We start from the raw sequence: 11,558 nt of genomic DNA, 5'->3' as shown, positions 1-11,558 counted from the left end.
GGAGGGAGGGAGGGCGGGCGGGTTGGGGTGCGGGAATGGCGGCGGACCCAGAGCTGAAGTTCACGTACGAGGAGGAAACCGAGGCAGATTCCTTTTTTGTGCCCTACATTTGGGAGACCATCTATACCATCACCAAAGAAGACCTCTGGTGGATGCCTCAGTATATTCAGCTCTTTGGCCCCACCCCGTCGCCTTCGCTCCCTCCTTCGGCGCCTCCTCCCCGCCCTCCTCCCTCGGACGCTGCCCCGTCCTCGCAGGGAATGGTGCGCAGGCTGCTGGCAGGAACCATGAGCGTGATTCCGACCTCCCTCATTTCTTTGCCTCCCCCCTCGCGGGCCCAGAATCAGCTTTCTCGGAATGGGCGGACGAGTACGGTCGATGCGGGTGCTGAGGAGGACGCGGGCCGCCCTTCCATTACCGCGTTGCCTGTGGTGGTGACCATGAACGTGTAGTAGGGTTCAAAAAGGATCCGCGAAGGACAAGGACAGGGATCTGGCGGCGGACATGCGGGTGTGGAAGGGTGGAGAATGGTGGATGGACACGACTCAGGTCGCGAAATTGTCGAGGGGGGAGGACTTCGTTGGATGGAAGCGAGGGTACGCCGCGAGGACGGGAAAGAGAGGGGTTGGGCACGCAGGGGGCAGCGATCCAGCTGTTGAAAGCGTGTTCCCTAGGGGAAAGAATGAGAAACTTTTGTTTTGGAAGGTAGAATCGCATAACGTGTGGAGTGTTGTGTGTGGAGTGACAAGTAGGCCAGGGCGATAGGATGGTGGCCTGGGTGAAAATAAGGACGGCACAAGGGATGAGGCACGAAAAGCATATCAAAGTTGGTGTATCTCATAGAGTATTGGCGTTCCTCCTCTCTTTCCCTCCCATTATTCGAAGCTCTGCTCTGTCCTCTTTTATATGATCGAAAACTCATTCCATTACCAGCCCTGCCCCTCTGCCGTGCGACATGACCACATCGCAACGCTTTCCGCGATTTTTCTTACCCCCCTTCGGATATACTTCCACCTGGCCTATCTTTGTTCGTGTCTTTTTCTTGAAAAGCATGGGTTTTGAAAGGAATACAAGTAGTCTCACACGACTCGTCACTCGCGCTGAATGCGAGCTGTCCCTTGTGATCCGTCTTGCAAGGAAAAGCATGTACACGACATGAAAACCCTTCTCTTGCTCCGCTACAAGAGCAAAGCAGTGCTTCTTGATTTCCCCTCCTCTTCTCGCTTTCTACCATTTAAGTCCAGCCTTTAAATATGTCTACCCGGTTCATGTCTCCTTCCTGCCCATTTTTCTAATGCAAGGTGGCAGCATTCCCATTGGGAGTCAAGCCTCCGGGGCTCGTGGTGCGTGCCTTCTTCCTTCCGAAGTAGAAGCCTGCCGCAATCAGAACGAGGCCGACGAAAGACATAAACACGGCCAAGATGATGTTGGACGAAGCGGGGAGCCCGGTGTAGTTGCTCATGCTGCGCATGGGACAGGCCTGGAAGCGCGTGCAGTCCGAGGAGGGGGTCAAAAACACCTTGCTGCCGTCCGAGCAGGTCTTAAATTGGTCACTGGAGCAAATGGCGGCAGCCTTGTCTGCCAAAGACAAGCCGCATACGGGGTAGCCCCGCTCGCATTCCGCCGCCGTCACAACCTGCTTGGTCTCTCCCTGTGCCAAATCGCGCAGAAAGACTCGCTCGTGGCTGGCAACGGCAGGCGTGGAAGGCTGGATGACCTTGATGAAATCCATCAGGACAATGTCGGGACGCGAGACGCCCGATTCGAACCAGGCGCTGCCTGTGGCCGAGCCGGTTCGGTCCTCGCGGTAGAGTTTCCCGTGCGCGATGAATGGGTACTCCATGTCGTTACCAGAGAGACCGTAGGCGGCCAGGGACTCGTCGCGCGAGAGGACGGAAGGGGAGTAGCGTTCGTCGATCAGGATGTCCGTGTCTTTCAGGTTGGCGGCGAAGGCCTTGATGGCCGCCTCCCTCTCTGCTCCGGCTTCCTTCGGCACGGCCCATCTGGCGGCCCGCATGGTGCTCGGGAAGCTCACATTAGGGGCGCCCACAAAGTCTTCCACATTGGCAATGTATCCGCCGGCATCCAGGACCGCGCTTCGTTTGTAGCCAGCCACATCGATCATAAAGTAATCCACGGTACTGTCACCGTACGTGTCGACGTTCACGAAAGACACTTTGGGGCGGCTCGGATTGGCCTTGGCGGCATCCGAGAGCTCGTAGTACTTCTCCCGGGTCCGATCAAACTTCTGCTCTGCCACGCCGTCCAGGTTGAAAAAAGCAGCTGCAAACTTGAGCCACTCCCCGCGCCCCAACAAGCTGGTCTCTGAGGTGGCAGAGAAGATCACTGTTTTATCCGTGGCACCCGTCCCCTTGTAAGACTCCGAGTAATCGAAGTAGACGTTGGCCTCGTTCATCAGGGCATCATATTCTTCCGGCTTGGCGCCCCAGCCGGGCACCGCTGCATTCAAACCAGGGGACATGACATTGTTGCTGCAGGTCAGAGCTTTTTGAGCACAGGCATCCACGGAGTACGGAGAAAGCGAGATGAGACGATCGGTCACGCCCATGTCCGTCTTGTCGTTCTGAAGGAGGTTCAGAAAGTCGTAGCTGACAGTTTCAGCCGTTACAGCTTTCTGGGCGGGCACGGAAAGGATGCGGCGCTCATAGCCGGCAGGGAGGGTCAGAGCGCTGACATCCGGCTCGGGGGCTCCGCACCGATAGAGCACGTACTGTCGCTTGCCTGCCTTGTTGGTCACCACTTTGTACCCCTGATCGTATTCAATAGTAAACTTACGGGCTTCATCGACGGTGGCACCGGCCGCGGAAGGGAAATAGTCTTTGGATGCACTGAATGTCGCGGGTGCGAGGCACTCCTCCACGGATCCTGCACTTGTGTAGGCGGATAGGCTCGCCAAGGCCATTGCGCCGAAGGCAACACGATGCATGGTGCGTCAAGTACAGATAAATGTGTAGTAGTTCGTTCCTGTTGAGTGTCAAAAGGATTAGACAGATACAAAAGGTAGCGTTAGAGGAAATGCTTGCTACGGCGACATGAGCACGAACATGTCAACATTTGGTCCATGTTTCTACTCAAAAATTTCCATGTTACGCCAAAGGTAGAACGCTCTATATCAGTTTTATCGCATACAAGGCCCATAAAGTCAAAACAATTGATTTTGTCTTGATTTCAAGCGCTGTGAGATACAAGAAAATATGACAATCAACCCCCAAATCATAGTAATGAAAGAGGAGCTGTAATCCGTAGAGAGAGTGTAGACGATGGAGGCATAGTGCTTGAAATTCTTACACAAAGCTTATAAGAATTTCAAAGCAACCGGGTGCACGCAACGGTGCTGTATAAGAGGGTATCGTCTACTAATCAGTGGCCACAGACTCTAGTTCTCATGGGCTCTACATTTGTTTTCGTACTGTAGACACTGCCTTTTTTAAGGACGCAAGCAAACACGATTCTACGCAACATTTCATGTTGACCAAGCAAACAGATAGGAAAGCATGGGAAGGAACGAAACGAACGATGAGAGGGAAGAGTGAGAGGCAATGGGCGGTTGAAGCTGGTGTCGCCTTCGGAAATTTGAAACGGTTTTGGAGCGAAACGGCGCATCAGCCGTTAATCTTCGACCTAGCCTGTCGTTTAATTCTTGTTTCGTCTTTCACGAGCCCGGCTTTCAGCGATTTGGGGACTGTTTGTAAATTCTGTGCAACATCGTGCAGAATCCAACCCAAGCTACAGCTGATGGAAGGCGCCTGGCACAAAAAAAGGAAAAACGTTTGGTTTTAAAATTCCCGCAACATTCCCCCGCTACATAATACTCTGGAATCGTTGCTCATCCTTTATTGAGTTTACGACTTTTCGTATTGTATATGTACATCACACGCCCGACCGATTTGTCAAAATTAGGGCGATTCATCCGATACCTCTCATCAATTTCTCCGACGTCGGTTGTAATCGTGTCATCAGTTTGTAAGAAGTGAGCCCCGCACAGTGGCGATTCCTGGAGCACTTTCAAAAAGATTATTTTTCTATCTTTGTATTCTTGAATATCATTTTTTTCATATGCATGGTATATTTTGTGACAGGATGGGCCCGCATGGCTAAGTAGTCTTAAGCTGTGTTTTATGCTCCATGTGACAAGTACCCTCATTCTCTTTTAAACCACCTTGTCATGGACACGATGCACTTTGTTCTGATCACACTACCGAAATATCCAGCCCTCCTGAAGGTGAACTCTAACCCTGAAGGTCAACTTTCATTCTCTTACATTTAACAATGACATCCCCTCGTGTGAAAATCAGCACCATAAGTGCCCTCTTATGTATAAAAATTCATCGCCTTCTATCTCCCCTCGTTCTTTTCGACATAGCTACTGTTATACCACCGACACTGCCCTTACTCTTGAAGCTTCAAAAAATTTCCGCCATGTCCGTATTCGATCACATCGCTCGTCCCTTAGGATGTAACAATTCTTCCAATTCTTGAATTTTCCAAATGCCGCGGCGAACCGGAGAAAATAGAGCGACCGCCAAAGCTCTTGGCAGTCCAGCTCGTACTTAAATGGGCGACCCACAACTGTAACGGCCCGAAGCTCACGGGAGCGTACATAATGGAATATCTGGTCGTGAAGGTCATAGGAAGAGGAGGAGGTAAAAAAAGGGATGAGAATGAATATTCTACCCCAGAAATAATAGGAAAGCAGCATAAGATTTATCAAGGGCCATTTTTTAGTGTTTACATATAAGCAGCAATGTCAGGTGAGTTGTCTTCCTGTCAAAATCGGTCTCTCCCATTAATGCCTGAGCATCACCCCTTTACGCCCCTGCACCTGCTCGAGAAGCTCAGGACAAGCCACAGCTATTTCGGATAGATAAGAAGCCGGATGTTGGGGAGGCAAAAAAAAGGGGATCTTTGTTTGACGGTGGTGGCAAGCTCTGTAGGATCGATGTTGGAATAGAAAAGACCAATCAACGAGACAGAACAGGAAGTAAAAAAGATAAACCTTTCTTCTGACTTACGCGCCATTTTGAGAGGAAACAGGATAATAGCTGTCGATTAATGCCGCGGACTCCGCATTGCCAGGCAAGACCCGCGATCCTCCTGCGGAAGTTGCATTGTCCCTAGTGTTGGCCCCCACGAACCATCGAGCAGGCGGACGACGACGCGACAAGAGGCGCCATTGCAAGAGACGGGCCCGAACAAGCATGGAACGTTTCAATTTCTCGACCTCTCGGACTCGACTCATCATGATATGGAGGATTTCTATGTTTCCGCAGCCGAAATATAGATTTTTACACTGCCCTGCTTCTCGTTCTGTCTCGTGCTCTATCTGTCCTCCAGATCAAGACCCCCGCACTGGCAACCCAACAGGGTACCTGTGATGTATGTATTCTTAAAGTGAGTGGTGTCATGGAATTGATCATGTCGCTGTACAGTTTGGAAGGGGGGTTGTCATGCCCCTGTGGCACGACTTGGGATAGTTACAACTGGCAAATGCCAACTCCAGCCGCCCTGTCTCTCGAGTAATTTGATGCAGCGAACAGAACGGGAAATGAATATATACAAGCCAACGTCCCATGTTGACCATCTCTAGCTCTTGCTTAACACATATTGAGAACAGAATGTTCTGGCCAATGCCGGACAAGGATACTTGGAGTGACACGCACCCCCCGCATCGGAGTTGAACCCTTGACTCAAAGCAGTGGGGGTAATACCGTTTTCGAATAGTTTTCCTGCAGGCTGCGACGTCTTCAAAGGTCTTGTGTGCAAGTCTTGAGCAAAGTAATTTCCTTTATTTTGTTAACCTGTGCCGGGACGTGTCAATTCCCGATTCCCCTTATACTCGCAGACGCGGCGAATCGCTTTCTGTACAAGAACACAGGAACCCGTCTCCCATGAATACCCAGGACACGCCGATATCGACTTCAAAGCCGCCACCTTGCGCTCCTTCTGGTACACAGACATGTGCCGCGGAAAAAGATACCGAGCCAAGTATTGTGGCTGTGGAAGAGGACGCAGAGTCTCTTCTGTTGGGGTGGGATGCAGTAGAAGGGGCGGTGTTCTACGAGCTTCAGATGCTGAAGCAGGCAGTCAAGTCTATAGGGTACGTGACGGCACTATCTCTTGGAAAAATGGGTGTGTCACGGGTCGTTTCCCCCATATATGTTGAAGGCCTGCGTCTAATTTTAGATTCTCTCGGAATGACAGAGGCGAAGAGGATAGTCAGGCCGAAGACTGGAATGCTGCCAGGGCCATGGAAGAGCCTGGACTTACGGATCATGGTGACGCTGTGGGAGAATGGTGCACGCTTTCCGCATCCCGTAAGTCTTTGTCCACCCTCTCACCCTCTTTCGCTCCTTTCCTCTCTCCCTTCACGTCTCCTTTCTTGCGGGTCGTTCTCGTCCCTCTTTTTACCGATCAATTTCACACCTGCTCTCTTTCCTGCGCCTTTCCATGGATGCCTCACGTCCTTTCCCAAAACTCAAACTCCTCGCCGCACAGTGAAGAGCAACATGGTCCGAAAGAGAAACCTCTCTCACTCCACCCCTTACCGCTTCCGCGTCCGCGTCCGCGACAAAGTGGATTGGCTGCCGTTCCAGACTTCCTCCCTCCTCCACACTCTCTCCACGTTTGTGCAACGAATGGCGGCCCCGCGGGGAGAGGTGGGCGGGGCAGCAGGGTGTGTCACCCTGTCCTGGGAGCCTGTGGAGGAGGCAGCGGCCTACGCCGTCCACATGCGCGAGCAGGGGGCAGTCAGATGGAAGGAGGTGGGGAGGGTAGGCGGCACGAGCGTGAAGAAGAAGAATCTGGAGGCAGGAAAAGCCTACCACTTCCGAGTCAGGCCGGTGGGGGAGAGAGTGGAAGACGTCTGGGTGTGGAGCCCGTGGAGTGAGGCCATGAGTCCTCCCTCGCTTCCACCCGTCCTTCGGCGCATGTTTGGTTCGCGCCTGGCGGTAGAAGTGGGGAAAGAGGGAAAAAAGGAGATTGGGGTGGAGTCACTGGCGGGTAGTGTTGTGGGTGTGTACGCCTCGGCCCATTGGTGTGCTCCTTGCCGTCAGTTTACTCCGCAATTGGCCAATTTTTACCGCGGCCTGCAAGGCGCTGGGAAAGCTTTTGAGATTGTTTTTGTTTCGCTAGACCAGGAAAAAGAAGCTTTCGAATTATACTTCGAAAGCATGCCTTGGCTGGCAATTCCGTGGGAGGGAGGGGAGGGAGAGAGGGAGGCATTGATGCGTATGTATCAGATAACATCCGTTCCGCGATTGTTGATATTTGGGAGGGATGGAGAATTGCTGGAGAACAATGCGGTAGGGTCACAATTTTTGAGAGAAGAGGCATTTCATTCTTGGTGGGAGGGGAGACCGTTCAGAGCAGGGGGAGGTGGATGTTGTGGAGGTGGAGGATGCAAGTAGAAGAAGCGGGCGGTAGGGGAGGTGATTTCTGGAGGTAGACGCAATGCCTCCTAGACATGTTGACCCATATGTTTGCCTCTACAGAATAGGGTGTTGAGTTAAAGCATTCGATGAACAAACTAGATAGATCGTACTTGATTCGCTGCCTGTTCGTCTCAAGAGAAGAGTTTACATGGGCCTCGGCCCCAATGCAGGGAAAGTAAAATACCAGTGGTCGCACAAAAATGTGCCCCAAACACTTCCCAAGAATGTTTTGCGTCGGGACGTTAGGACATTTTAGCTAAATCGCATGCACGTGCGGGGTGCTACCAACCATGCTGTCTCCTCATCTGAGAAAAAAAGGGCCAGGAGGTTTTGTTGACGGCCCTCGCTTTCTTTCGAGTATCTTCCCTCACCACCACATTCTATCCCATGTATTGTGGACGTGCAGGGGTTCAACGCCGTTCTTGTCTCTGCTCTTCATTATGACACAGCTTTTTTTGCTCTTGCTTTCTTGCCTCTTCAGGATATTCATGGCATTTTCTGGGACCACAAGACCTGCCCCTTCCTGCGCTTTCACGACGGCCAAGGTGGCGACGCCGCTCCTGCTACTCGTGCATGCTCTCTATATTATGTCCTCCCTTGGGGTCGGCGCCTTTGTCTTGCCCACATCCACCGGCATTTCCACCTCCAGAACACCTATGACGATTCAGCCCCGAGCCCGGACAGACCTGGCTCACAAGCCTCGGAGCAACGTGGTGATGATGCCGGCCTCCGAGCCCGCCGTGCCATATAAGGCACCAGGGACAGGTAAGAAGGCCTAGATATTCGGTGCTGCAGCATCAGTCTACATAAATGTATATGCCAGTGGAATATATTAGCTTGGTCTTCATGTTTGGTTTCGCTCGTGTGCGTATTGAGTGGATTGAGAGGGGATTGACGTGTTGCTTTCTTTCAATTCCGGTCTAGATTATCATAGGTATGTTGGCATTTATCAACGACTGTACTACGATCGCGTTCTGCTTTGCGGACAGTTCATCGACGATCGAGTGGCGAATCAGATCATGTCGATTCTCTGGTACCTGCACAACGAGGACAAGCACAAGCCTATTTACATGTACTTCAACGTGCCAGGGGCCATGCTACGACCTGCTCTGAGCGTCTTCGACACAATGCAAGCGATGAGCAATGAGATAGAGACGATCAATATCGGTCTCACCACGGGCATGGGCGGCTTTCTCTGCGCGGCCGGGACGCACGGGAGAAGGTTTGCCCTGCCGAACTCGAGATTTTTAATGCAGAAGACGGGCTTCGAGGAGGTGAGAGAGAAAAAGAGGTGTTGAGGGCTTGCGGGCACTTTCTTGGGACGGTGATGGGTCACTGATGTACACTCTTCCTTCTCCCATCTTTCAGCAAGTGTACGGCCAGGCTAGTGACATCATTTTGGAGGTGGAGAGCACCGTCAGGGAGAATCAACGTTTTTTAAAGGAGCTCGCGCGCTTGACCGGGCGAGCCCCTGAGACTATCGTCGACGACTTTGCTCGCGACTTTTACCTGTCCGCAGAGGAGAGTGTGGAGTACGGCATGGTGGACCAGGTGATCATACCCGGACATAAGGACGCGTTGGCAGTGACGGACGGAGAGGTGGGCTTCGGGCGCTTTGTGTCCGGGAGTGATCAAAGGTACCAACCGCAATTCGCGCCGCAAGCGTGGAGCTAGGGTGAGAGAGACACTGGGGCATCGCCGCTCGCGGGTCTTACCAAAAAGAAAAATAAGCACGATGTACTTAGCCAAGCGGCACGTGGCACATGTTGCACAGTTGGAGGGCTGTAACTAACGGTTGAGTCTGCTTAAACCTTTGTCCACCGAGATACTCTGATCCGCTCTTTCGCCTTTTGCTCACCAACGTCCAATCAGAGTGGTGACCATCTTGAAGACGTCGAACAACCCGCTCCGTTTGTTCCCCTCCCCCCCTTCCACCTCTCCCCCCGCCACCGCCACCACTGCCACCCGCCACGCGGTCAGAAGCACCAGCGTGGTAACCATCGTCACCGCCATGAATGGCACAGGGGGCACTTCCCCCTTCAGCAAGCCCCTCCCCACAAGCCCACCGGGCACGGCCAGTGCCCACGCCTTCAGCACCGTCTTCACTGCGTTGCCTGTGGACCGGGAGGCCTCGGGCGTGTAGGCGCCCAGGAGAGGCGCCAGGCCCAACCAGGCCAGGATAAAGGGAGCGGCCGTCTGCACCACCTGGACGTCGAGTGAGAGTCCGCCCGTGTGAATGGAGCGACCGACGCTGGCGAAGAGCAGGAACATGAGCACGTCCCCCAGTGCCAAGAGAGGCCGGGCGCCCACGTCCTTCCAATTGTTTTCGCCCACCCGCCGAACGTCCAGGCCCGCTTGACCCGACCAGGCGGTCTCGGCCACGGCCAGGTCCTCGGCGTCGTCGAGGGGGTCGTAGTCCGGGTCCGCCTGGGCGGGGGAGGCAGGGGCGGAGGGAAGGGGCTGAAGCCCGGAGAAGAGGGGGCGGGGGAAACGAGATGGTGTGAGTTTTCCTCAGAAGGGGCGGATGGACAGGTGGTAAGGTGCGTGCAGTACCACTTCACGTGCTGGAATGGCATTCAAAACGAGTGCTGCCGGGTCATGGGATGCGAAGGGGGTTTCAACCTTCCGCCTTCCAAAATAATCGGTTGCTTCTTCCTCTTCGTAGGTAGATTGTCCAGTACATTCGTATTTCATTTTCCATCCCCATCCCATCTCTGAAGGTCGCTTACCTCAGCGTTTGTGCCGTCGAAGTCCAGCACGTCCTCCAGTTTGTAAGAAGCTCGCAGCCCTTGCAACCTCTTTTTTTCCTCCGCGCTCATGGTCGATTCGTCCAGTCGTAAATCGTCCAATTCCTCTGCCAACGTTCTCTGTTTTCGCGCGAGCAAAGCCCCAAAAGCTGCTTGTCGACTCCCTGACGCGGAGCTGGAAGGGAGCTTTGAGGCGACAAACATTGGAGTGCGGAGGATGTAGAAGTCCCGTCCCGATGGGATGGAGGGTGCGACAAAGGCGAAAACAGCAGGGAAAGATGTGGCGGCGAGGAGGAGGAAGAGTAGCGGGATGGGGTTGTGTTGCTTTTCCCTCCCCATGTCAGGAAGGGGCTTGTGTTTTCGCAACTTTCAGGGTCTTTCTGAACTAGCCCTAGGAAAAGTCACCTGAGATACAGTCTCCAACAGGCGGTCTCCAGTCCTGTATCCGTTGCATATCAAGAAGGTATGTGTACAGACGGAAGATGGCTATGAAGAAAGCTGGGAAACAATGAGGAGGAGCTACCATGGCTGGGTCTGCGGCAGCCGAGGGTCACGTGAGGATCTTACTGCTTCCCTCTCCGTGACATCACGCTCCTATGGGCCTGGTGAGACGCGCCAAAGGATCACAAAAGTCCTTTGTTTCCGCGCTTTTGTGTATCGGATGTCGAATTGCATGTAATATTGGCCATTTGAGCGCTCGAAAGCTTTATTTCAACAATTGGTTCCTTTGTCTTATAAGGGCTAGCATCTAATCATCCTCACTTCTCCTCCCCTTTCTTCTGGAAGTAAAATCCAAATCCAGAGTATCTCCATCTTTTTCAGGTTATTGACTTCTCATGCTAGCTTTCGCATTATGGAAATCTACGAAGCCGTGGTCTTTTCCGACCTTCTCCTCAAATGTTTCCATCAAGCAATTTCCTCGAACCAAGATATTCTCCTCAACTTCAAAACCTTGTGAACTTAGAAAATGGCGAACCTCCCGAAGATGTGCCTGTAATCATAAATGCACGAGAAGTTCTTTTTTGAGGCATTCTAAGGCTATTTTGTAGCCATATTCTTTGCTTTCATGAAAAAGGTTGCAGTCCACTTACGTAGTTTTGGTAGTGGTCGTCAAAAGGAACCCACCAAAGAAACAACGCCCAAAACGGTGCTGCAGGGACGGAGGCCGGCACGATTGAGGCAGACGCAGACCGGCATTCGGCTACGACTCCATCTACCAAAGTTTGCATGAGGAATCAATTTGTCGGTCTCGAAATGCACAACTTCAATGGAAGCGTGAGACACACGTAAGAATGCTTTCATGATCTTCAACTACGTACGACAACCTGCCAGCAGATGCGTGTCACACATGAGAATCGCG

The 11,558-nt window shown here is 52.7% G+C and overlaps 5 protein-coding genes across 5 annotated transcripts; 2 read left to right on the top strand and 3 right to left on the bottom strand.

Annotated features, from left to right (window-relative positions):
- Window positions 1–1,291: 1,291 nt before the first annotated feature.
- On the bottom strand, window positions 1,292–2,947 carry NGA_0392300 (periplasmic binding protein; the record flags this gene model as incomplete). Its single annotated transcript, XM_005854844.1, has 1 exon — window positions 1,292–2,947. The coding sequence occupies one exon, from the start codon at window positions 2,945–2,947 to the stop codon at window positions 1,292–1,294; it is 1,656 nt and encodes a 551-aa protein (XP_005854906.1).
- A 1,051-nt stretch (window positions 2,948–3,998) lies between these two features.
- Window positions 3,999–5,394, bottom strand: NGA_0392600 (uncharacterized protein). The gene is made up of 3 exons (XM_005854847.1): window positions 5,034–5,394; window positions 4,844–4,949; window positions 3,999–4,633 (listed from the first exon to the last, which is right to left on the bottom strand). Exons 1-3 carry the CDS (start codon window positions 5,261–5,263, stop codon window positions 4,391–4,393), a joined length of 579 nt encoding a protein of 192 aa, XP_005854909.1. The 5' UTR covers window positions 5,264–5,394; the 3' UTR covers window positions 3,999–4,390.
- A 466-nt stretch (window positions 5,395–5,860) lies between these two features.
- Window positions 5,861–7,427, top strand: NGA_0392800 (tsa family domain-containing protein; the record flags this gene model as incomplete). Its single annotated transcript, XM_005854849.1, has 3 exons — window positions 5,861–6,118; window positions 6,223–6,335; window positions 6,517–7,427. The coding sequence occupies exons 1-3, from the start codon at window positions 5,910–5,912 to the stop codon at window positions 7,425–7,427; spliced, it is 1,233 nt and encodes a 410-aa protein (XP_005854911.1). The 5' UTR covers window positions 5,861–5,909.
- Window positions 7,428–7,929: 502 nt separating this feature from the next.
- On the top strand, window positions 7,930–9,191 carry NGA_0392700 (atp-dependent clp protease proteolytic subunit). Its single transcript, XM_005854848.1, has 3 exons — window positions 7,930–8,216; window positions 8,376–8,725; window positions 8,820–9,191. The coding sequence occupies exons 1-3, from the start codon at window positions 7,940–7,942 to the stop codon at window positions 9,123–9,125; spliced, it is 933 nt and encodes a 310-aa protein (XP_005854910.1). The 5' UTR covers window positions 7,930–7,939; the 3' UTR covers window positions 9,126–9,191.
- Window positions 9,192–9,437: 246 nt separating this feature from the next.
- NGA_0392200 (uncharacterized protein) lies at window positions 9,438–10,641 on the bottom strand (the record flags this gene model as incomplete). Its single annotated transcript, XM_005854843.1, has 2 exons — window positions 10,181–10,641; window positions 9,438–9,911 (listed from the first exon to the last, which is right to left on the bottom strand). Coding segments are annotated over exons 1-2 (831 nt in total), but the record flags the coding sequence as incomplete, so codon positions are not given.
- Between the last annotated feature and the right edge of the window lie 917 nt (window positions 10,642–11,558).

This window comes from Nannochloropsis gaditana, assembly GCF_000240725.1.
Source record: "Nannochloropsis gaditana CCMP526 unplaced genomic scaffold scaffold367, whole genome shotgun sequence".
Taxonomy (NCBI): Eukaryota; class Eustigmatophyceae; order Eustigmatales; family Monodopsidaceae; genus Microchloropsis; species Microchloropsis gaditana.
Note: the sequence above shows the minus strand (reverse complement) of the source record. Positions and strands in the feature narration are given on the sequence as shown.